A 26,183-nucleotide genomic window follows, 5' to 3' on the forward strand; every position below is an offset into this window, starting at 1 on the left:
TTCACCACAGAGAAGTTCATCCATGGATAAAGAAAGAGTGTGTTCAGCACAAACCACACTAAAAATGACAGTAAGTTAGTAATATTCACCTGATTTTCTCTCGGGTGGCTGGCCACGATGATATGCGGCACGTGGCTGGTCGGCGACTCCTGCGCATCGCCCACCGTCACAGTCTTCCTTTCCGGCGGCCGTTCGTACGCTCGCGTCGTCACTCGCTCGGTGGTCGTCTTCGGGCGCGGACGTCTGGTGGTCTCGGGAGGAGAGAACGGCGTTGGCGACGAGGGCCGAGGCGCAGGACGAGGTCGCGTGGGCAGCAAGCGGGGGGTGGTGGGGAGGGAAGGAGAGGGTAAGAGGGGAGTGGTGGTCGGCAGAGGTGAGGGAGCAGGCGTGGTCGTCGTCGACGTTGTGGTGGTCGTTGAACGTTCTTCAGCTGGAAAGGAAAACCTTTTAGAACTTCTGACCACACATGAGAAATTCTGCGTCTTATCAATTATTACCCCCTTACGTTAATAAAACTTAAACGCTTGTTGAACAGTGTTCGAAAGTGACGTTTAGTATGGAAATGTCATTTTAAAATAGTGTTCAACAAGTGTGTAACTTTTTATTGGTAAGGGGGTTAGAGTTTACTATAACTACTCGTATTACAGATTTAGAGAATTACTTTGCAAATGCATGTATTCCATACTGTCCACACAAATTATTTTATCACTTGCCATGACAGCAAAATCTTCCTCCAAGCCAGTAGCAAAATCAACAGTACTGGCAGCATCTTTACCACACGTCAGTTTTCTACATTTCTGTTGCAAAGTACCAATTACCACTACATAAGCTTGGTATGGTTTCTGACAAGAAGTACCATTTAAAGTCTGTTGCTTACGATGACAGTGGGGGGTGGGGTTGTCCCACAGGCCGGTCGCGAGGCAGGACAGAACCCTGGCGCCGAGCAGCTTATAACCGCGCGCGCAAGCGTATTCAGCCGTAGCGCCGAAGGTAGACGCGTTCTGCACGAGAGTGACTCGCCCGTTCGCAATCTGCAGCGGCGGCTCGCATTGCACCACTGTGGAAAAATAGATATTTTAAAACTTTGTTGATAGACGATGAGTTAACAACAAGTTGACGTTTATTAACATGCGTTCGTTTCAAGACGTCTACTGCTGGACAAAGGCCTCCCCCAAGGATTTCCACAAATACCGGTCCTGCGCCGCTCGCATCCAGGCACCTCCCGCGACCTTCACCAGATCGTCGGTCCATCTAGTGGGAAGCCTGCCCACGCTACGTCTTCCGGCTCGTGCTCGCCACTCAAGAACTTAACATATTAACATGCGTAAAACTGCAAAAAGTTAGGATAAAGTCTAATCTAATCTAAGGAAATTGAGTAATAAAGACAGCACGATAAGAAAAACATGTGGCAATGTGGCATTGTATTTTACTCGTAGTTAGTTATTGTAAATTAGTTGAATCAGCGTGTTTTGTACAGGTGCAAATGAATTTATAATTTATCATCCTCCAACTTCTGTGTTGCCAGAATAAGCTAGATTGCCAATTACCATCCCTACATTGTGGACATTCCACCAGCTCGCACTACGTTTCGATAATTCTTTTATAGTGCGAACAGCTAGGGACTGGAATTCGCTGCCTGCTGCTGTCTTTCCTGAACACTATAATCCGTGCCTTTTCAAGGCGAGAGTGAATAGGCACTTACAGGGCAGATATGTACCTACCATCCTAGACTGCATCTCACTTAACACCAGGTGCGATTGCGGTCAAACACCTGCCTTGTCATGCATAAAAAAAAACAACTAGAAAACCGTTGGCCTAAAACCAAACTATCATAAAATAGGCTTTTGAAAACAAGAGTCGATTTAGCACTTCCTCCTATTCGTAACTACGTCATTAACTTCTCAAACTTCAATTCTAAGTTCAAGTAGGTACGTAGTACTTATTACACTGCGGAACAAAAAAAATAAAAAAATCTGCGGCATCTATTTTGTTAATGGTTTTTGTAAACACATGTATTAGACATAAATGGTGTGTATTTACTTTCTTTGGATTGACTCTGGTTCTTGAGATAAACGAGACGCAAGAAATCAATGAAAAAAATTAAACGACCCTCCCTAAACTTATATTAATTTGATTATACCCCACTAAGTTTTATTTTCTACTCATGTATTAGTGTAGTTGTAGTTACAACAATTTAGTAATCAGCTACTAGACCTTGAAATTATCAGTTTGTGTCTTTTTAATTATTTTTTAAAGAGCTTTTTGTCTCAAAAAATATGAGTTCATTATGAAAACTTTACGTTTACAACCCCAACAGTTTTTGTTAATATTTGGCTTGTAAACTTACAAAAGCAAAGAAATAAGATCACGGAGGTAGTGATAAAAACCTACCAAGCATACCTAGGTATAAAACTTCCATAAAATTATAAATATTGGGGGTCCAATATCGTCTGCAAGCCTTGTGTAGACTCTTTGCCATACTGGAGCCAAGCTGGACGTAAAGGACTTCAATTTGGAAGGCCAAAGATATGAACTGAGCTTTCTATTCACTAAAATGATCAAAAGTCAGCCAAATTAAAGTCCTTTACGTCCTGAAACGTCCGTTTGAATACGGAAAAAATAAATTGAATTGGCCGCAAATCCGTACTCTTATAGAAGACACTGTATTTGTAAACCACATAAGACAAATTGAATCTGAAGCATGGCTAAGCTTTGTTTTAGTAGTCAAACAATATTTGGGGAGGCATAGAGCACCAGACTTTTCACAATTGGTTGCTAAATTGTTTTAAAAAATTTACACATAAGGAGCTAGTTTGAGTATTAATATTTTTTTTACAATAACCATTTGGACAGGTTCTCCCATAATCTGGGTGATTACAGTGAGGAATAAGCAGAACGGTTCTACCAGAACATCAGGATAGTGGAAGAATGATATCCACGGTCAATGGGACCGTCAGATGATGGCTGATTACTGTTGCCATAATTATGGAATTTTCCTGACCAAAACCATAACATAAAAGCTTACAGAAAAAGCTTTTTGTAGTTTTTTTTTCTATTATTTGATGAAAAACAAATATATTTTTAATTTTTATATCGTTCTTAAATAGGATCTTAGTGTAAATATTTTTTTTATACAGATTGGTATTTTTATTTTGGTTTTTTCATATAAATAGTTAATAGTATTTATCTCAAGATCTAGAGTCAATTTGACAAATCTAATATTTTTCTAGTATTCAGCACACTAGTCGCATACAGAATTGACTCTAAACTACCATGCCGCAAAATTACTGTTCCCCAGTGTTATTATTCTGTGGTTCAAGTATCATTTACTAAGCTTCAATCCTGACCGACAAAGACTTTAGTCTTGGCGGTGGGAACGAAAGGTGATAATTATCTCCATAAGCGATTACTTCATAACACTAAAACTGGTAATGCTTAAGAAATCCTTTTCTTTGTGACTCACTGAAAGTTTCTGAATGAAAACATAAACGCGCACATCTTAATGGACGCAGTTCCCACGGAGAGAAATGGTGATTATGTAATGCTACTTAAGCTTACGCCGACTTAACTATTTTTGAGTCTAGAATAGTCAAAGAAATTGTTAACTAATTGTTGTGGATTTGTGTACATCTTTGATAGATAGATACCACATTAGATACGATGATTAAAAGTGTCTAGCTCGATCTCAACTTTCTTAAAGAACACATCGGATTGTTATAATTTGAAACCAAATAGTTTATCATAATATGATAGGCCCGATTCGACCAAACTTTTATCCGAGAATAACTCCTCGTATAACTGGCACATTGACAGTTTCAGTATGGGAAATATGTCAAAACTGACGATTTATTCTGAGATTAATATTTACTCTTGTTTGGTCGAATCCACCCTTTAATCAATGAGGGTTTTCGCGAATGAAAGATCCGCTAGATGGCGAGACGTGGATGTGGGGTCTGACTGCTGTGTGATTGGTGGATTTTGACATATCTGTCAATGTCATGTCAAAAATAACCAATCATGCAGCATTTGGACCTCGCGTCTACGTATTGCCATCTGGCGGATTTTTCATACGCGAAAACCCTCATTAAAAATAACGGCAATATTATACTGATTAGGTAACAACTTTGTGTAGGTTCACAGAGGTTTGGTACTATGAAAAAAAACTTGTTTAGTACAATTTTTGGGCCAGTCTTTCCTACTCGACCAAAATGGCGATGTCCATAAAATATCAATGTCATCTTCACTGCTAAGTACTTGTTACAGCAGTTGACCCAAATGCCAAGTAGACGATAGAAAGCTCAGTTACCACTGTTGCACGTGGAAACCAGTCATTGTTTGTTTCTGTTCACACGAGAGATAGCACGTAATTGTAGCTAATTGTCAGTGGAAAAGCGACGGATAGCATCTGCCGCTCTTACCTATAAGAAAGTTTCCTGCGGGGTCTATGGTACGCTCTATGGTATATGGAATTGTTGTCAAGGGAGGTTTATGTGGTGTTGCCATAGAAATACTATTACTTTGTTACTCAAGCGAGATGTAAATGTAACAATACGAATAATTTAATATCAAATGTTCCTGATTGAAGTTAAATGACGGCATAAAAACACAATAAATAGTGCCATCCACGAAGACGCGCCCCACCAATTTTTGGTCTCGGTCGCGAGGGGTGTGGGGAGTTTGATCCGAGCAATCCGAGCGTCATTATTGTAGTGTGCGTGTGCACTCATGAATAAAATTAGCGTGGACCGATAACACTCAAAAATTAGCGGAAGAATGGTGGGGCGCGTCTTCGTGGATGGCACGATCTAATTTGCCAAAAGCGGTAAAAAAACTAGTAGGTACATCTACCCTACCTAGATTTTTGAATCAACTTTTTGGTGCACAAGGTCGATTTGAAGACACTAGGTGGGCAAATCCTATTAATATAAATCAGAGTCGACTCATTTAATAATCGGACTGTGCGCTCAGAAACTCAAAACCTACCTACGACAGACGAACACGGACAAAATGGATTTTTCCTTTCAAATTGGTCATACATTTCTTTCTTTGTCTTGACAAAACTGTTAGAATTACAACGCTTTATGTGTCGTGTCTTTAACTTAATCTACAATATTTTCTCGTGACTTACGAGTACAAGTAGTAAGCTAATCACAGCGAGGTGCGCGGGCGCAGCGCACCATGACAACGGGCAATTATCACCTGCTAACGCTTCGAGACTTTTCATTAAGACATTACAAACTATTCATTATTTCCAATAACATGTTTTAAATTACCATATTAAATTACAGATATTTTATGTGACAGGAATGTATGTTAGGTCTGTTATTAGTGCAAATCTCATTCTTAGGCTGAGTTGCCCCACCTAATTTTAACGGTAACTATGACGATTACCGGTGATTTTCGTATGGAGTTTGACAGCTTTTTGACGTTTGTCAAATTTAAAGTAAGATGGTGCAACCCACCCTTAGACTGGCTTGCACCATATTACTTTAACTTTAACAAACGTTTGAAGTCTGTCAAACTCTTGAAACACACCGGTTATCGTTACAGTTACGGTTAAAGTTAGGTGGTGCAACTCAACCTTAGATTCTGTTTATGTTTGTTTAGTTGCTCGTATTTTCTGTTGTATCCTGTCAATATTACTTTCATTCGTTGCAATTCTGCAGTTATCCCCTGAGATATTTCTAATTTTCTTGCTAGGCTTTCATTGGACGTCACAGATGTAGATCCAAGCTATAAATAGGTTATGAGTTTTATGTGATTTTCAATAAGTTGCTAAAACTTGTCTTGTGGGCGAACATGCATGCATTGTTATAGCTAAAAACTAAAATAATCTATACAGTATAAGATTCAATATTCAGGGTTACACCCTGTAGCAATATACCTACATATTGCATTTTTGGCGGAATAAAGGTTTAGCCAAACCAACGCGATCACACGCGATCAGCCGGCGTGTAGCGATGGCGACCAGACTTAAATGCATTGATCGCCATTGCTGCATCAATCAATGCGGCTATTCGTTTGTTTTCACATTCTCCCTTTAGTTTTTGTGATCTGTAGTAATATGGCAATTTTTGCTAAAATACTAAATTATTCCTGATATACATACCGTCACATCTCGGCGGCGGTCCGTTCCACCGCTCGTCGATATCGCAAACCAGTCGTGACCGTCCCACCATCTCGTAGCCCGAGTCGCACGAGTACTGCACATGGGAGAGGTACGAGACGGATCCGTTGATTAGCTCGTACGAGCCGTGCTGGATGTCCGCAGGGTAGCCGCATTCAATTCCTGGAATAGGCGAGGGTTGTGAGAGATGTTTTAGCAACTAAGTGGGGGCATGATGGGTCCCGCCGCGTAGGGAGGGACGTCCGCGGAAGGCGCCTTGATCGTTTTTATACCCAAGGCGCCGACCACTATGCGGCAGAGGGAACACTCCAGGTTTTTATTTGGTTCGAGCCCCACATAACCTCATAACGAGCTGTCCCTCGGCGGTAGGTATGGAGGTCATTTACCTGGGTAAAAAGAGATTGTTGCTGTTCTTTCTTACTTAGCCATCGGTTAATAACTTTCTAGGATTTAGGTGGCTGGTTTCTGAACAACAGAGGACAGATCCTCTATTGATGAGTACCAGTAGCTAGCTATTGTTTCCACTGATAGTTAGGTTTAAAAATAAGGTAGGTGGGTTAGGCAGTAACTTTTTGCCACTCTCTCTTCCTCCCTTTTGCATTCAAGAAACTTGATGTCGTGAATTCGTTCCCCGAATGACCTCTAGCGGTCCAGCAATGGCTCATATAAGCGGACTGTCGTAACAATGACTAATACTACAGATATTCTTACTTGGCTACTATTTTCAGGACAACTATGCTACATTTACCTCCTCATAGACTTACGTTTGCATACAGGCGGGAACTCATCGTAGAACCCTGTGTCTAGACAGGTCCTGACGGTGGGTCCGACCAGCAGGTGGCCTTCGTCGCAGGAGTACTCCACGGAGGCCCCGACCTCGAAGCTCTCCGCTGTCATGGTGGAATTCGGGGGCTGTTCTGGCCTGCCACATGCCTTAGGCTCTGCGGGACAACACAGGGGGTAAATAAGGGGAAGATAAGGGAGTATTGGTGACTGGAAGGTAGCATTTGAAGATGCAGTTTATTAGGGTTCATGGCCTTTTCAAATTATGGAGAGAAGTGTTTCGTAGTCAGATCAGTTAATAAAAAGTTATGATAGATGACGGAAGATGACGTCAGCGCTTTGCATTTCATAAACTACCTTCCAGCATCAGCCAAGTGACACATCATTCGCATAGCAGCACTCGCTTGGCAAAAAAATTTCGCTTGGCATAAAACAAAAGTGAACTTACGGTGCTGGCAAATATAGTTCAGTCTGGCTTGGCAGTCGGTGTCGGCCCACAGCCAGCCCTTGCTGCCGTCGAATCGTGCGCAGCCCTCGGTGCCTCCGGGGGCGTTCCAGAACGACACCGTGACGTCATTCCCATTCACCCACTTCCAGTTGGATGAGTCCTGGGGGTCCCGGACTGCCCCCATCCAGTACTGACTACTGCTGTCACTGCTGCAATACAGTCATCTGTGAGTAACGCCGCGGAACAAAGCATAGGGTACGGGAGAATCTGGCGCTATAGATCTTTGAAAAGTCTGTTTAATTTTTTTCGAAAATTACAAACTGCCTTTTTATGAGACTTTTTTTATTGGCATATGACTTACCAACCTACTCGTATATGTGTAGACATAGCTGAATATAGTAGCTATAATATATTGTAATTGTTTTGGATATTTGGCAAAATAAGTTTAAAAAAAATTGAATAATGTTTCACACTAAGCAATGGCAGTGGCATATTAATAACTGATATATGTAGTTTGATAAGTACTTTATTATGTAGCCTACTTTATATGAAAATTTATGGGGCTTCTGTGGACTACGTGTATTTGTGCACACAGCTAATACAATCTCCATCTCTTCAACTAAAATATTTTAGGAACACTTTCGCATTGCAAATTCTGCAAGAGTTAAGTTTAGCGTTAGTCTTAGTAAAATAAAGTAAAATAAATAAAGTTGTACCTATCATCCATCACACATAGCTGGCTCAAAAACATTAGTTTTTACAACCCTGTGCCTAAGTATTGACATTGATTTCGGTTTCGATTCGAAATCGATCACATCACTAGTCATCACCAGCACATCTGAGAATGAACTTAAATTGCAAAATAACATGTATTACAACAGGCCAAGATGTATACCTCCTTATCTATACTTATAATAAATCTGTAGAGAGGTCAATTCTGTACAAGAAATATATTTTCAAAATAACTATCAGGGGGTGATTAGTGATCGATACTGATGCCAAAAATGCAAGCAGTAAAATTTTTGTCTGTTTGTCTGTCCGTCTGTCTGTATGTTCCTTATGGAACGGGAGTTAGCGGGAAAACATTTGTATGAAAAAATCTAAGTCGGGAAAAACGGGGTAAAACGGGATCCACGTGTACGAAGTCGCGGGCAGCCGCTAGTTATTCATATCCTTCATTTTCATACTAAATGACAATTTAAGCCAGAGTTTAACTAGGGTGTAACTTTTATTAATAAGGGGGCAAATGTTTTTAAGAACCAGAGATCAAAATCTTTCTACCAGTAGATCGATGTGCTGTTGTAGTGTTGACTGTACGTGCATGCATGCAATCATAATTAAATTAGAAAATCAAAGCATATTCGCGCAGCAAATATTTTAAAATAAAAAAATATTAGTTGAAGCCGAAATTTTTTCGGCCTACACATGCCTATTAAGTAGGCATTCATATCGATATTTACAAAAGAGTTGGATGAAATGTTTACTGTATGTACAGTTCGGGCAATAATCAAATTAGGTAATTTGCCTTTCGTTGAAATATTTCCCTTTGAAATCGGCATTTTTTCTTCACGATTACAAATTATTATATCAGTCAAGTATCAATATTTCGACCCTAAGAGTACCTACCTACCCAAATAATAATACGGTAGTTACGCCATTTTCACTCGCACGTCTGAATACTTACACGCACCTAAAATAAAATATCCCCTTTCATCCATTTTTCCCTCAAAATACAACAGCTAATACTACCAAAATAGTTAAGTACCTACCTACCTACCAAAACCTCACCGATTTGTTTGTTATAAAACTAAACACAGAGCTGACCGTAATCATCCGTATTCATTTACAAATACCCACGAATACTCAAACAGAAATCCATTTCAACAACTTCCGCACGTCCGCTATAGTGACCATTCTTTTGGTCGAGCCGATGTTGGTTGGGACAACGTTGTAGGGGAGACAGAGGTGGGTTGTAATAGAGGTGGGTTGTAATAGAGGTGGGTTGTAATAGAGGTGGGTTGTAATAGAGGTGGGTTGTAATAGAGGTGGGTTGTAATAGAGGTGGGTTGTAATAGAGGTGGATTGTAATAGAGGTGGGTTGTAATAGAGGTGGGTTGTAGGGTTGTAACAGAGGTGGGTTGTAACAAAGTCAGTTTCACTGAACCTAAGTTTATAGAGCAAGCAACTTCGCGGATTCGTTGCTCATTCGAGGCTCCACAGTTTGCGTTAAAACTTCAGCTCGCTAACTATCATAGGCGCAGAGAAATCGGCTTTGTGACAACTCACCCTGTTACAACTCTCCTCGGTCTCTATTCCGCATACTATTCTATTCATATATTCAACATAGCTTAGGGGAAAGCTATGCTGATTAGTTGTCAACCGAAGAACGCCTCAAAAATCTCTCCCACAGATAATAATAATAAATCTTTAGACAATTTCACACATCGCCAGCTAGCCCCAAAGTAAGCAACTTAATGCTTGTGTTATGGGTGCTAGCTTAACGGATATACTACTTATATACTTTTTTTTTAAATACATACATATTATACATAGTAACACCCAGACCCGTCACAGAAATTAAAATTCAGCATTTCAATTTCTGCCCGGCCGGGAATCGAACCCGGGACCTCTTGCTTGGCATAGTAGCACGTTCTGAACCACTACACCAAACGGCCGACACAGTACACAGATCACAGAAACTAAAAGGAGATGTGACAAGGGGGCGGGGCCGGTGTCGCAGCAATATGCCCAAAACCAATGATGACAGCAGCGACGTCATAATGTAAACAGTTTACATTGCTTGCGTAGTACTAAATATTATTCGAACGTTGAGTACTGATACCGCAGTGGATAATGAGCACATATTTTGATTTCTTTGTGTGTGTGAATTTCTAATGCGACAGTGAGTTTCGAACTCAGCGCATTAGTTGGCATCTCTCTAATATATCTCTATGGTCTCTCCCAAGGATTACCATAGTCACTAGTGCAACGCTGTCAACATCCAGTTACTTTTCACTCACTATAGCATAATATAGGACTATGTATTTTATAAGATGAAATGTTTTCAGGAACAAATCACGTGGACCTAGAATACAATGCATACCTTATAGACAAGATCGTCATCGAAAGAGGCAAGAAACTATGAAATTAATTAAATTGCCGTCGTCGAAACAAAACGTTTTTAGGTACCTCCTCTTCGTGTTCAGTCTATTAATGTCATAATTTTTTTTACTCAATTTACTTGCACTAAAAGTCTTGCTATTATTCCTATTTGTTTTTCAAGCTTGGACAACCCCCAACTTTACAGCACTGTCGGTATGAAATGTGGAGGTCTCTGAAATTTTATGCCAATCCAATCACGCGTCACTGTCGGGCAGCTAATTGAATGGAAAGTGCATCACGTAGGTGCTCGGAAGCCCCAGGGCAAGCCAGTTAGTCCACAAATGAATTGTATACAGACGTAAAGCCTAATTGTTTGTGAAATAAAAAGGTCCTATTCTACGATTCTATGTCGAAATAGGTACCAGTTTAGTTTAGTTTAGTTTCTATCAGTTTCCAGTCGAGTCACAGAAATGGATGCAAATGGCCAATACTGTGATAGGGTTGCGGAATAGTCCCCAGGATTGTATTGATGAATCGAATTAACAGACTCAGAGAGCACATGGTTAATCCAGGCGTGTCAGTGTATATCTATAAATCCTCTGGAACGAGAGATACACAGAATGCGTGTGACAGAAACCTCCATCCAGCCAGTGGGGGCCAGATAATATAATTATCAGTTCCAGATTAGTCGAAAAGGCAAGCACACACCAGGCAACCAGTAGTCGCCGCTAGTGGTCGCCACACCACCACGCATATTATTCTTGGTACATCTAACATGATGTTAATGGCTGAGAATTTGGCGACCTGGCGTGTACGGAGGCCCTAAGGCTCAACCTATCATCTGTAATTAGATCTGCTACAGAGCTGGCACTACCTGTGGGGTGACAAAAACTGCTTGCTGGTGTTGGATTAACAACCATATTTTATGTAGTTGTAGGAGCTATTTTGCTACAGAAATCTAGACTCTACACGTTTTTATAAACTGATGCACAAAATAACGAAGATATAGCGCAAAGTTAGTAAAGGGTTGGAGAAGACAAAATGAAGATCATTGGTGTTTGTTAAGATCTATCCACCAATTTGTAGTCCTGAAAATCGAGTTAGTTTTAAATATTCTAGCCCTTCAAGTAGGTACCAGTGAATCGAGATACAATATAAATAAATTATTACCACGGTCTCATGAGACCACCTAGGGTTCTACGAGGTAATTCGATTTTTAGTGGCTTTGCAATAAATTAACAGTTCAGTCCCTCTTTTTTAATCAATATAAAGATTCAATGAAAAGTTTGTCAATTGCCTAGGGTGTCCACTAATTTATTCCTCCGTGGAAAAAATCTTTGTACAGCAGTGAACTGGACGAAGTGACAGCTATGGTATGTAACATGTAACAGAATACTCAGCTATGGTAATAGTCTATGATCTATGTCTATGAATGTAGATCGAGTATCGCCACTTGCGGTGCATCTCAACCGTTGTTTAAAACGCTGAGTGTTCGGTTCGATCCCGTTTGAGCCAGGGCTGTCAGTAGCAACTTTTTAAAAGTTTGCAACTATGATGGGTTGATGCGAATCGCATTTCATATTCTTAACAATATGTACTTTATAATAAGTCGTATTAATTTAAGATCATTGTATTTCTTGCTTTATTTAGGAACATAGCTTTTCCTAAACAAAGCAAGAAATACAATTTATAGAAAGAGCGAGTCAAAAATGCGACAATTATGTACTTAAATTCATTTATCATTTTGTTTTAAAGCCATACCTGTCGGACTCAACACTACTTTCAAACAATCAGGTGATAAGTTCTCAATATTATATCCACAAATCTTGAAAATGATTTACACCCAATCGAACCTTGAACCAATGGATAATTCAATTATTTAGATCACTATAGCCAAGGTCTTTCAACTTATAGATCGTGTCATCCACGAAGACGCGTCCCACCAATTTTTGGACGAGGGAAGCGCGGGGTACGAGGAGTTTGATCCGAGCAATCCGAGCGTCATTATTGTAGTGTGCGTGTGCACTCATGGATAATATAGCTTGTACAGATAACACTCAAACATTAGCGGAAGAATGGTGGGACGCGTCTTCGTGGATGAAACGATCTATACAGGGTGTCCCAGAATGGGTGAATCAAACTTATAGGGGAGGTAGCTCTACTAATGTACTATCCCTAAAAAATATGAAAAAAAAGTGCATAAGGAAACAAAAAAAAAAATTAAAAGTGAAAATAAATCAGCTTTGCCTATGTATCTGGCTATAATTGCAGCGTTTAGAGTTCATTTGTACTTTTTTCTTACTAATATTAATTGTACATGATCGCTTCGTTTATCTGTAAACAAACTTTTGAAAATAATGACCAGATTTCGAGTTTAGAGCACTTTATTTAAAAAAAAATAGAACTTAATTTTTTTTTTCATATTTTTAGGGATAGTAAGTACATTAGTAGAGCTACCTCCCTATCAGTTTGATTCACCCATTCTGGGACACCCTGTGCAATTAGCGACTATATTTTGGCACACCCCTAGTCAAACATATCGAGCTAGCTGAAATGTTACATCGAGTAACGGTGAGTAATAGAGACGGCATATGGCACTGCACCACCATAATAACATGGCGAAATTGAACGGAATCCGTTGCATTATGGGCGCGGTATTAGACTGTGAAACTACCTAGGATAAAATGATGACGGTGTTTAGTGATGTGAACTCAAAATCAAAATCAAAATAAATAGGTTTTGGGACCAAAGTCTATGCACTAAAACTCATAAAACTAAGTTTATTTTGCAAGTAGGCTTTTAAAAACACTTAGGCTGAGTTGCACCACCTAACTTTGACCGCAACTATAACGATAACCAGTGTTTCTTGTATGGAGTTTGACAGATTTTTGACATTTGTCAAAGTAAGATAGTGCAACCCGGCCTTACTGCTTAACATTTTACTGGTTTATTTATTTGCAATTTCTAAAGGTAGGTAGTTATTTTCATTCATGAATTACGCGTGCTTTAGTATTTTATTTATTTATTTTATTTTATTTTATTTTGTTTTATTTAGAAAACAAAGAGCTTACAAATATATAAATTGCATAGATACAATGTAGTTGTTATGTAATAATTTAAATTATTCGTATCTATTTTTAGATCCTAGTCACAATAAATAATGTGAATTCGCATGTCATTGACTCATTCACGTAAGATGAAATAATCTGTGAAATTAATTAATAAGTTGTTAGAAAGTTGACGTTTGGTTGCATGGAAGTTTTATAGATTTCCTTTAGTTGGATTATGCAACTGATTTTATAACTTTTCTTTTTCTGTATTATGATAGAATTTTATAACTTAGGGGTATACCTAGATAGGTACAGTCACAAAATACTTAACTGTAGTTATGGTTTAAATATCACTGTCAACTTAATTTTTTTGACGGTAGGTAAGTATCTATAGATCATAGTACTCATACATAATATTAATTTGATGTTTTACTATTTAAACTCTAAACTTTGAGCATTGTTTTGAGTTTTCTTTACTATAATTTGCATGCTTAATTCTCTGGCTAAACATGTCTGAAACATTATAAATATTCCATCTTTGTATACCATGTTTACTGGCAAATAAAGATTTATTATTATTATTATGTTTGTACGCTTTGGAGCTCACGGGTCAAAAGTGGCCCGGTCCTTTATAAGGCTTGCGTGGGGATACAGATCCAACACGTAGAGGCCGTTTTAAGCGCAAAATAATCGACAAAAGTGAAAGTGGTGCACATGCTGGATCTAGTCTCTGACTACATCATGGGATGTAGCCAGAGACCATCCCCAGCCTGTGCACAGGAGCTATTGCAGTTATTGAAGAATGGACTAGGGCTATGGATGAAGGATGGAGGGACTGGTTACTGGGCTATGGATGGAGACTACGGGACACCTGCCTGGTTCATAGTCTCTGACTGAAAAAATGGCAGGCGGTGACTAGCCAGCGACTAAATGGGCCCCCCCTGGCGTCATGAGTCGTATAGACCGGACTGAGGGGCAACATTGGCGTCTGCCAGCTCAGGGGTGTAGAGAGGTGTGCTGCGCTTTCTCCGAGGTTACTCGCGGCGTTATGCCCTTTAACACTTCCACCCCTGGAGCATATAGCTCTAGCGACTCCACTCTGGCCGGCCGGTTAAGGCAAGCCAGAGGTGAAAGTCCTGCAGACCCTCTCGGATTCCACTTCGGCAAGCCGAAGACGAGGGTCTTGACCGACTCTCGGGAGCACTCGGGTTAACAACTGGCCCCGTGGTGTCGCTACTCACCAACAGCTCGCCACAAAGCTGCCCTTATTATTATTATTACGTATGCAATTTTATGTATTTATATAGAATAGGTTACATAATTATATTTACAGTACCTGCTCATATTGCTTCTAATCTATAAACATCTAATAAATTATTTACCTTTGTGGTACCTACTCTAAAAATTATCTCACTATTTGATATAACGTTATATTATAATACTTAATAAGTTTTATTGGATAATGAATAAAACTCCAAACATCACATAAAGTATTTTTAACTGTAATTCTATACCCAGGTAGATAGCGAAGGCTTATTTATTTATTGAAAAACAAATCAAAACTCAACGGACTACGCGAAAATATCAGATTGCATTGAAACCTAAAAACTGGCCAAGTGCGAGTCGGACTCCGCAGCAAGGGTTCCGTACAAAAGATATACAAAATTCGCCATTTTTCTTTTATCTGTGCTATAAGACGTTGCTTGGTACAAAATTTCAAGATTCTGAGTTCACGGGCTACCCTGTTAGGTTTTGATTTCCTTGCCAGTTTCGAAAAGTTGCGGCATAAATGACTGTATCTTATTGCGTTGGCTTAGAATTTAGATTGTTTCACAGCTCCAAGGGGCAGTATACCTGAGTATTTGATGAATTACATCTTGATATCACCACACGTTCCTGAGAAAAAGATCTTGACAGACAGACAACTAAGTCATCCTATGATAGCAAGTAACAATTTTGGGGACTGTTTGCACGTATCTGCTGTTGGTATTTGATCTTGTGCCTTGTTATTCTCATTTTCATGTTTGGTGTTTCTGCTTTAATTAAACCTCAGTTGCGTCTTGATTTTTAAATGTTTACCTGCGCGTCTCCACCACTACAATCAGGCGACCACTGAAAACCAGAGTCGTGGTGCACGCACTGTGGCATTATGCTGAGTGTAAGCCTATTTGGCATAATTTAAAATTTTTTTTTTTTAACGTATTAATTCTTCTGTAATTTGTTGTTCTAGTGTGCCAAATAATTTTCTTTTTTTCTTTCTTTCTTCTTCTTTCTTTCCTATAAGAGTTCCGTTTTTTCCTTTTGAGTTACGAGACCCTAAAAAGAAGCCGTACCTATTCGAGCTAGTTCGCAAAATTGAATAATATTGGTGGATTCCAATGATGGGTGTTTGTTTGGTCAAAACGAAAACGTTGATATGCCCTGAGGATAGACGGATGTTGTATGCAGTACGGCTAGTACGAAAATCTTTCGAGTTAGAATCGTTTGCGTATTCGAATCGCCATCAAAAGATTTAATACGAAAACTACAACAGCGCCCTTGTGAACGTGTCGTAAAGTGAACTTTATATGAGAAATGGTTGCACGAAACTTATTTTGATAATCAAAATTGTCACGTTATCGTTTAATTCGAAGGTTGAGTATCGAATTTTGTCGAATACGATTCGAAGACGAAAGTTGTTCATGCTAGAAGTGCAGGATAATGCTCCTTCAATGCGGTGGACGAAATTATTGGTATCCTCTGACAGGATTAGAGAGGGCAGGCTGGGGCTGGAATACAGTAATTTACAGGTTTCAAAGCGACTGAAATTTACAGTTGTAGTGTAGTGTAATTAATTATACTGATACTGATAATGAAAGGCTTAAAGTAGGACGTAAAAAGTTGTGCCTTGAAATGGTGGCAAAGATTTGCGACAATTTCGGTGTGCAATTCATGCAAAAAATAAATTACATAATTCAATTTTAAAATTATGGATAAATTTTAAGAGTACCTAGCCGTACCTACTCTTATAATTTTTCCCAATCAGGAGCTAGCAGCGATTTAAGTTGTATGTAATAAAATTATCTTTTACGAAATTACAATTAACAATTCGCATATGCAATGAAAGTCAATTAGCACAGAGTTTAGTTTACACAGCATAGAGTTCAAAATGTACCTAGCTAGGTACAACGATATCGGCACTGATCGTTATTAAAATTTTATAGCGAATTGAGTCGCTTCTCAAACTAAATTTTAAATAAACAGCTTGAAAAAATCGAACTGCCTAAGGCGGGACTCGAACCCACGACCTTCCGCTGGCCGGGCGACTGCTCTTCCAATTAGACAGTTCGATTTTTTCAAGTTGTTTATTTAAAACTGGCACTGATGTTTTGGTATGGCATAGTACGAGCATAACTGATGATTTTCTGCTGATGGCACAGTTAATGTTATTAATAGAATTATGCAAAAATACTTTGTTATTAAAATAACATCCGTTTTTGTACTTAAAATAAGAGTTGTAAATTAATGAGAAATCCGATGAAGCTGAGGGCCATTGAGAAAGATGGGTTCCAAGTAGAACTCTTAGCTATTATCTCCCTACAACATTATTGATTGAGTGGGTTTAGACGTCCTCAAATATGGGAATAATTATCTCACAAGGAAAATACCGCTCCCCTCATGCTTTTAATATTCTTAACTAGGTAATTGATTTAAAAATTGATTTTAAATTCAGGTTCAAAAATAGTCTCGTACATAAACAGTCAGAAAACAGGTTTTTTTTCATAACATGGTATTTCTTTAAGACGTCATTACATTAGCTACCATCGGATTTCCCATCAGTAATCTCAAGCATAAAAGTGTCAACTCACCGATGCCTCCTCCAAAGTTCCCAGCTTATGAAGCCCTGTAGCGCCGGGTTGCTCTCATCCACCAGGGAGCCTCCTCGAGACCGGCAGAAGCCCAAGGAATCCCTGAAGTTGGCCGGCTGTCTGTCGTAGAAGATGTAGCATTTGCCATTGTACGTGGCTGTGCTGCCAGGGGGCTGGTCTCTGAACTGCGGGCACCGTTCTATAGGCAACGCTTGGTCCGTGTACACAAAAGCTTCGCAAATGGACAACTGGCTCGGGCTTGACGCTTCTAAGTGCACGCTGACGAAAGCACCGGGCATTGGAGGGTTGCAAGGCAAGAAGAGGGGCTGGCCTTCTTCTAGGAAGCCGGTGAAACGGTTGCAGATCGGGTTCGTTCCAAGGTCTGGCCGGTTGTTGCCCACGCGCACCACTATCACAGCTGGCTTGTTGGCGCCTGAAAAAAAACGGAGCTTGAAAATGTATCCACAAAAAACTAATAATAATCTCAAGTCTAGTATTCCCATAGTGTTCCAGCCAAGCGGACCTAGGGCGCGGCGCTCCCCTACGACGATACAAGATTATGCATTAAATGTGCTCCGGTACCAACATACAGATTTAATAGAGAGATGCCAACTAATGCGCTGAGTTCGAAACTCAGTGTCGCCGTGGTGTCGCATTAGAAATTCACACACACACAAAGTACCTAATCAAAATAAAAACTACATCGCGAAGAGTGTGTGTCATGCACACATCGCATTCAGATCTACTATTCGTTCGCTTCGTTCATTTATTTATTTATTTAATAGGACAAACAACAAGACTGTGCAGTCAATGGCCCTGCCGGAACAGGCCGATTGCAGCACTCTGGTTCGCTCGCCCACCACCAATAAACAACCACTTACCGGTGGGAGCAGGCTTTTCTTCCACGTACGAGTGGACAGGGTGGTTTCTTCTGATCCTCTTTTGAAATCTAGCGAGTGCGGTCTGCAGCCACGCGGTTTTCACGCGCAGGTCGGATCCCAGCTGGTAGTCTTCGGATTCAGGTGCAAACGATGGGGCACAGAGATAATTCACCCAGAACACACCACAACACTTCTCAGACGGAAATACAGTCTAAATCTAGCGAAATTGAAAATATTTGCAACAGCAATTTAAACGCTGCAGCTCGCGACGAGGACGGCCATCACACTCGTTTTTTCAGCCAATCAGGATCGACTCCCATCGATATGCTCGTAGGAATCGAGCGTTGCTATTGGTTGATTAGAACGAGCGAAACGAATGAAGTTTTAAACGAATGTTGGCGCGGCATGATTTGAAATAGTTACGTTTACTGTACATACCGCCCACCAAAATACAGCTGGTATTTTCCAGATAAATAACGAAAAGACTATGATAAAATACCGAAGACGACTAACATTGAAATTTATGACGTATAAAAAAAAACGCATGAGTATTAATTACTTCCTACCAATAACTAATGTTAAACTAAGCATATGGGGTTTTTTTTTTTTTTTTTTTTAAATAACGAATTAAATGTCTATGGGAAGAGGACACAGTTTAACAAGCGGTCGCTTGATAATACTGTCTTTAGTTTTAATAGTTGCTACTCGAATGGTTCCATCAGGACCAGGGTGTAACTCGCATACTCTTCCCAAGGACCATTGCAAAGGTGCACGATTGTCATCTTTGATGACTACGATAGAATTAACGGATAACGGATCGGAGACTTTTGTCCATTTCATACGTTGAGTTAAAGAAGTTAGGTATTCGTTCTTCCAACGAGTCCAAAAGCTTTGAACGAAAGATTGAATTAGCTGCCAACGATTAAGTCGGTACAGCGCAACAGAGGAGTAATCCTCGTCAGGAACGCTTGTAAGTGGTTCCAGCGTTAAGAAATGACCCGGGGTCAGTACGTTTAAATCGTTTGGATCAGTGCTTAATGCGCACAACGGTCGCGAATTCAAAACAGATTCTATTTGAACAAATAAAGTGCTAAGTTCTTCAAACGTTAAAACTTGATTTCCTACTATACGATACAGATGCGATTTTGCAGCCTTAATCTGGATCTCCCACACTCCACCAAAATGTGGGGCTGAGGGAGGATTAAAGTCGAATTTAATTTGCTCGAGATGCGAGGCTTGCTCTAGCAATGACAAATAATTGCTGGCACCGACAAAGTTCGTTCCACAGTCCGCATGAATTATACTACATCGTCCGCGACGACCAACGAAGCGACGCAATGCAGCTATAAAACCATCCGTGGAAAGAGTGGACACCACCTCGAGATGGACTGCTTTCGTCGCTAAGCAGACGAACAGACAGAGATAAGCCTTGTCCATCTTTGCACCGCGATGGGTCCCGAGCTTGATTCGGAAAGGTCCGCCAAAGTCTACGCCCACTACTGAAAACGGCTTTACTTGATTTAAACGATAAGAAGGTAGGTCGCTCATAAACGGTTCTAATGGTTTTGGTTTGGTTCGATAACATCGTATGCATTTAGAGAGACAGCGGCGAATGGCGCGTTTTGCGGAGAGAATCCAAAACTGTTGTAAAAGTAAATACTGAGTGGTATTTTGACCTGTGTGACAGTGTTTTCGATGAACAGACTCGATAAGCTTGTCAGTAAATGGGTGCTCACAAGGTAAGAGCGCTGGATGCTTTTGATCAAACTCGAGACCCGCGCGTGAGAGGCGACCGCCCACCCTGAGGATACCTATCTCATCCATAAACGGATTCAATTTTTGGAACGGTTTAGGTAACGATTTATTGGATTTGATATGTTTTATCTCATTACTAAATGATGAATTTTGAACCGATTTTACAATGAGTAGTAACGATTGATGATTTTCGTTTTCAGTTAGAATTGAGCTGCTGAGACGTTGACTCGGATCTTTTGAACGAATGTTATGTAGAAATCTACGGATGTAGGAAACGATACGAGTTATTTTCTCTAACGATGAGAAACGTTTTAATAACATGTCAAAAATTGAGTACTGTTGTTCATCAGTTTTTTGGTTGGTCATCAGTACAATTGAATGGCGCTCCTCAGTACGCACAACTTGCTCCTCACTACATGTCGGAAACCTGCCTTTGGGCCAACAATTAGCTGGTTGTGACAGCCAGGATGGACCTGACCACCACAGTGAATTATGAAGCAGATCGTGGGGAAATTGTCCACGAGAACACACATCCGCAGGATTGTCACCAGATGCGACATGATGCCAGGACTCCGCAGGAATCGTATCCTGAATGCGGCTGACGCGATTTGCGACGAACGTGGTCCAGCGCGAAGAGTGCGACCGAAGCCAAGATAGAACAACAGTCGAATCGGACCAAAGGTGAACTGAATCGATAGGTATTTTGGCCTGATACGTGTCAAGAATGAGTTGTGTGAGGTCTGCGAGCGTTACAGCTCCACAGAGCTCAAGTCGAGGCAAAGAAAGTCTTTTAAGCGGAGCTACACGAGCCTTGGCGCATAACAGCCGAGTATGAATAGATCCGTCAGCGCATAGGATGCGTAGATAAATAACTGCTCCGTAAGCGAGTTCCGAGCTATCACAAAAACCGTGCAGTTCGTATGATATGACATCATCAAAAGTGAGACGACGTGGAATGTTGAGCTCCTTGATTGATGATAGCTGTTGACAGAAAGTCTCCCATAGGTTGATGATTCCTTCGGGAGGTTGCTCATCCCAGGAAATTCCGAGAAGCCAGAGTCTTTGTAACAAACATTTGACTTGAATCGTGAGAGGTGATAGGAAGCCCAACGGGTCGAATATTTTAGCGATCTCACTAAGAATAATCCGCTTAGTGCACGGTCGATTGGATGAGCTCACATCGAATAAAAATGAGTCGGATACTGGATTCCATTTGAGTCCAAGTACCTTGAGTGTAGGATATTGCTCATCAGAGAACGATTTAGAATCCAGAAGACACTCCTCCTGGGAAAGATCTGAAAGCAATCCCGGCGAATTACTAGCCCATTTCCTAAGTTCAAAATGACCTAGTTCGAATAATTTAACGATTTGTGATTTAGCTTCTAACGCAGTGGTCAAGCTTTCACAACCAGTGACGATATCGTCAACGTATATATCGGATGAGATAATTTGTTTGGCTAGAGGGAAACGATTACCTTCGTCCTCTGCCAATTGTTGAATTGTTCTACACGCCAGAAACGGTGCGGATGAAACGCCATACGTTACAGTGTTGAGTCGATACTCTTTAAGCGATTGATCAGGGCCAGACCTCCAAAAGATTCTCTGGTAATCTCTATGATCATCAGAGACCAGAATTTGTCTATACATCTGACGTATGTCAGCCATAAAAACAACCGCGTGAAGTCGATAATGAAGGAGGATCCCAATGATATTGGACTGTAATTTAGGTCCCGTTAGCAAGGTATCATTTAATGAAATTCCTTTAATGTCCTTTGCAGAAGCATCAAAGACGACGCGCAATTTTGTTGTGACGCTATCTGGCCGCAACACGCAATGGTGCGGAATGTAAAATTTACCCTGGTTGAGCTCTGCAGCGTTAACTAACGACATGTGGCCGGATTTCTCATAGTCATCCATGAATTCGCAATATTGTTGGTGTACTATAGGATCACGTGACAAGCGACGTTCGATTGCATGGAATCGCCTTAATGCAACATCACGAGAACCATGAAAGACCGGTTCCACCGTGTCCTTGAAGGGAAGACGAACTCCATACCTACCACGCACATCGCGATAGTGGTCAGCCGCGTAAAGTTGCTCACACAAAATCTCCTCATTTGTGAGAGGTGATGCTTGAGGAACACTGTCCACCTCCCAGAAACGCTGTACGATCGAGGCTAACTCGCTGTCAGCCCTCGAAGAGACTTGTACCAAAGATGAGGTTACAAGTGGCGTTCTACCTAACAGAAGCCAACCAAAGACCGAATTAATTGCTAGTGGCTGATTTGAATTATCGCCCTTTATACGCTGAGAAAGAAGCGACTCAGCAAAAACGTCTGCGCCGAGCAAAACATCGATAGGTCCAGGGATGTCAAAACCTGGATCGGCTAACGGTAACGCATTAATATGAGTCCAACCCGACGTGTTGAGTTTAGCTAAAGGTTGCTCACCACAGATGTGGGTTATAACGTGCATATCTAAATCGAATAACGGGCGATTATTTGACGCAACCGAACAGCGAACAATGCTGGTGACGTCAGCCGCTACACCTCCCAAACCGTTTATATTAGTTGTAAATGAAACTGGATTAAGTTTCAAGAAACCAACTGCCTTTTGGGTAATAAAATTGTTTTGGCTACCGGTATCGAATAATGCGCGAATAGAATGATAATTACCGTCCGAGTCTTGTATTTGTATTATCGCCGTAGCCAACAATACAGTCGTATTTAAGTTATTTATTGAAGGTTTTGAATTCTCTCCTTTAACAAACAGAGAAACCGATTGAGAGTCAGTGGAGCCTTTGTCAACACCAGGTTTGTCCGTACGTTCCCTATGCAATAACGTGTGATGTTTATGTTTACATTTTAAACAACGAAAAATAGATTTACAATCCCTTAATTGATGGGACGACTTGAGACAGTTGTAACACAATTTCGCCTCTGTTGTGTATGACATACGGTCGTCTACGGATTTAGCGAGAAACGATTTACAACGTGTTATTGAATGACAATCAGAACACAATGTGCACTTCAAAACCGGTTTGTTATTATTTTCAGACGTTTCACTTTGACTCCGGTTAGAGTTATTCGTTAATAAAGTATGAGTCACATTGGCGCGCTTTGAATAATTATTAAAAGTCGGCTTTGATGTTAAACGTGTATCTTTGGCCGAGTTAATGGGTTTTGAACTATCAGAGAAATGACTATCACGCAATAATGATTCACACTTTGAATGTAAAAAGTCCTTTAGTTGTAAATACTCAGGAATCTCCGTGTTGACGTATTTTTCTTCGAATTCACGACGCAGTTTTGAGTCTAATTTAGATAAAATGTGATAAACGAGGATAAAGTCCCAATTATGAACAGGAAGATCTTGCTTACGTAAGATGCTTAAGTTTTCGTCAATGCAATCTAACGATCGACGAAACTCAGTTGCGTTATTAAATTTGAAAGAAACGTTTAAAATATCTTTCCAGCAGGTGAAAGATAATTCACGTTTATGTTGATAACGGGCGACTAAGGCCGCGTACGCATCCGAGTAATAATCACCTGTTATAGGAAATTTGCGAATAAGCAGCAGTGGATCGTCGGTTAATGTTGACACTAAATATTGAAATTTCTCCACATCGGTAAGGGAATGACAGTCATGGATCAACGCGTTAAACGTATTGAAATATTCAGGCCATAATTTTATATTACCTGAAAAGGTAGGTAATTGAATTTTAGGTAGCTTTATATGAGATCTAGATGATGAAGACTCTGCCTTAGAATGACTTCTCATGACGTTTGCTTCTGCCTTTTGCAATTGTTTTGCTATTGACATAACTTTGAAGTAAGCATCATCAAAACGCGTTCGAATGTCGTCATCGTCACACTGTTCATCATCATCACTAGACGAGTTCAATAATTCAAGTATTGAATAGTGTGCGAGTTCAAAGTCTGACCTTATATTTTCAACGTCATCGCAATAAGAAAGAAAAAGATCGCATAAACTATCATCTGATTCGGTTTGTGTTGAAATACCGACCTCTAATGCCTTCAACATACGGTTCAAAGCGATAGTACGCTTACGACGTAATGACGGTAAATCGTGTATCGTATACTCTGAACTAGGTTTCGATTTAGATTTGCTAACTTGGCTAAGTCTGCGAGTAGGACGCTTCGGTTTGTAAGACATGATTACAAGTTTAACTACTTGTATCAACAACAATTAAATACGTGTGATTTACTACCAAACCACGTTAAATAGAAAGCTCGAATTAAATAAAACGATTACGCTTCGAGCGAGTGATGCGTACCGATAAGAACGTAAACAACTGCAGAGTAGGTATCTGCAAGTCGCAACAGCTGGCGTATTTTACGTCACAACTTGTAGGTATTTCGCTTCACGCAGGTGAAGGAACCGACTAAAGAAACGTTTGAAAGACGAATAAATATCGATTAATTGGAGTGTGAAACGAATAATTGTCGATATTACAGCCGAATAAATTATACTAAACACTTTGCTTAAGTATGATCTGTAATATAAACAAACGAGTAACACTTGTGTTGTTGTCACAGCCGAATAAATTATAAATACAAGACAAAGTTTATGTTTGTACCTATGATCCGCGACAAAACAACAAGTGGTCAAATCAGAATACGAAATAAACTGAAACACGAATAAGCGAGTGCATAAATTAATGTTGCAAATAAACGAATAAAACTGACAACAGATTGTTTGTTGACAGCTGTTGAGTGAGTTACAAAGGAACGAATGAAATGAACCATACAATTTGACGTCTGAGTGAGTGAAACGTTAACGTAACGAGTGAATATTTTAAATGGAACGAATGAACTCAAAGTACAAAATGGACGAATAATTTTATGGAATGCGCTAGAAGTTTTCACTACCCGAAAATATTAATAAAATTGCAAGTTCACGATTTCGATGATATAATGTTAGAAATGTATTGTAAATTGAACCTAATGTCTTGAGCAACGTTACGAGTTATTATTTGTATGATTTTACGGTAAATATTAGGTAGAAATATTACGGAAAATTCCCAAAAAATACCAGCTATGTTTACGGGTCGGATTTTAGATATCAAAATTAGATCAGGAGCCACCTGTCCCGGGTTTCGGCACCATAAAGATGTGCAGTCAATGGCCCTGCCGGAACAGGCCGATTGCAGCACTCTGGGTCAGAACCCCTGAAAGGAGCCCTGCCAACAAATTTACGAATCGCGGTTCGCTCGCCCACCACCAATAAACAACCACTTACCGGTGGGAGCAGGCTTTTCTTCCACGTACGAGTGGACAGGGTGGTTTCTTCTGATCCTCTTTTGAAATCTAGCGAGTGCGGTCTGCAGCCACGCGGTTTTCACGCGCAGGTCGGATCCCAGCTGGTAGTCTTCGGATTCAGGTGCAAACGATGGGGCACAGAGATAATTCACCCAGAACACACCACAACACTTCTCAGACGGAAATACAGTCTAAATCTAGCGAAATTGAAAATATTTGCAACAGCAATTTAAACGCTGCAGCTCGCGACGAGGACGGCCATCACACTCGTTTTTTCAGCCAATCAGGATCGACTCCCATCGATATGCTCGTAGGAATCGAGCGTTGCTATTGGTTGATTAGAACGAGCGAAACGAATGAAGTTTTAAACGAATGTTGGCGCGGCATGATTTGAAATAGTTACGTTTACTGTACAAAGACATACACTAAAACAATCTTTACAACGTTTTTGACTTAATCTAAGTGCTGCCTTAATTATAGGTTGCCATGGTATGCAATAGTGGACTTTTAATTTAGTAGGAATCGAATCTGCACTAAGTATGTCATCATCGGAGAGTCCACCAAAAATACTGAGCGAGCATCAAACTAGAACAAAGTTCACGACTCCACAATCGTAAAAATCATCGATAATATAAAATACAGTTCTCGATTAGCACAGATTTTCTAATAATTGATTAGGTTTCCGGATTTATGCGCCGTTAGCCATACTGTACCGTATTTATAGCCCATAATTAATTCTTTAATGAGCCATTTAAAAGCCGTTCTATAAAATCATAGAATGTCAATGGCGAAAACGAGAACGGACTGAGGTTACACTTATGATATTCGTTTCAAATTAAAACCGCAACAAATAAAGCCTTTAACATACGGTAAACAGCAGGTTTTGGTTGAGAACTTGAGACTGGGT

The 26,183-nt window shown here is 40.2% G+C and overlaps 1 protein-coding gene across 3 annotated transcripts in view; it reads right to left on the reverse strand.

Moving 5' to 3' along the window:
• The window catches only part of LOC135086955 (sushi, von Willebrand factor type A, EGF and pentraxin domain-containing protein 1), a 149,317-nt gene that overhangs the window by 14,817 nt on the left and 108,317 nt on the right, over positions 1-26,183 (reverse strand). For 2 of the 3 annotated variants that reach the window (XM_063981791.1, XM_063981790.1), the window contains exons 4-9: positions 17,359-17,791; positions 7,359-7,567; positions 6,892-7,068; positions 6,110-6,289; positions 857-1,057; positions 90-430 (exon numbers count right to left, since the gene is read on the reverse strand). In XM_063981791.1, the coding sequence (XP_063837861.1) occupies positions 90-430; positions 857-1,057; positions 6,110-6,289; positions 6,892-7,068; positions 7,359-7,567; positions 17,359-17,791 (1,541 nt within the window). The remainder of the gene's footprint in view (positions 1-89; positions 431-856; positions 1,058-6,109; positions 6,290-6,891; positions 7,069-7,358; positions 7,568-17,358; positions 17,792-26,183) is intronic. The other variant, XM_063981792.1, reaches the window with a different exon arrangement.

Source organism: Ostrinia nubilalis, chromosome Z (genome assembly GCF_963855985.1).
Source record: "Ostrinia nubilalis chromosome Z, ilOstNubi1.1, whole genome shotgun sequence".
Lineage (NCBI taxonomy): Eukaryota > Metazoa > Arthropoda > Insecta > Lepidoptera > Crambidae > Ostrinia > Ostrinia nubilalis.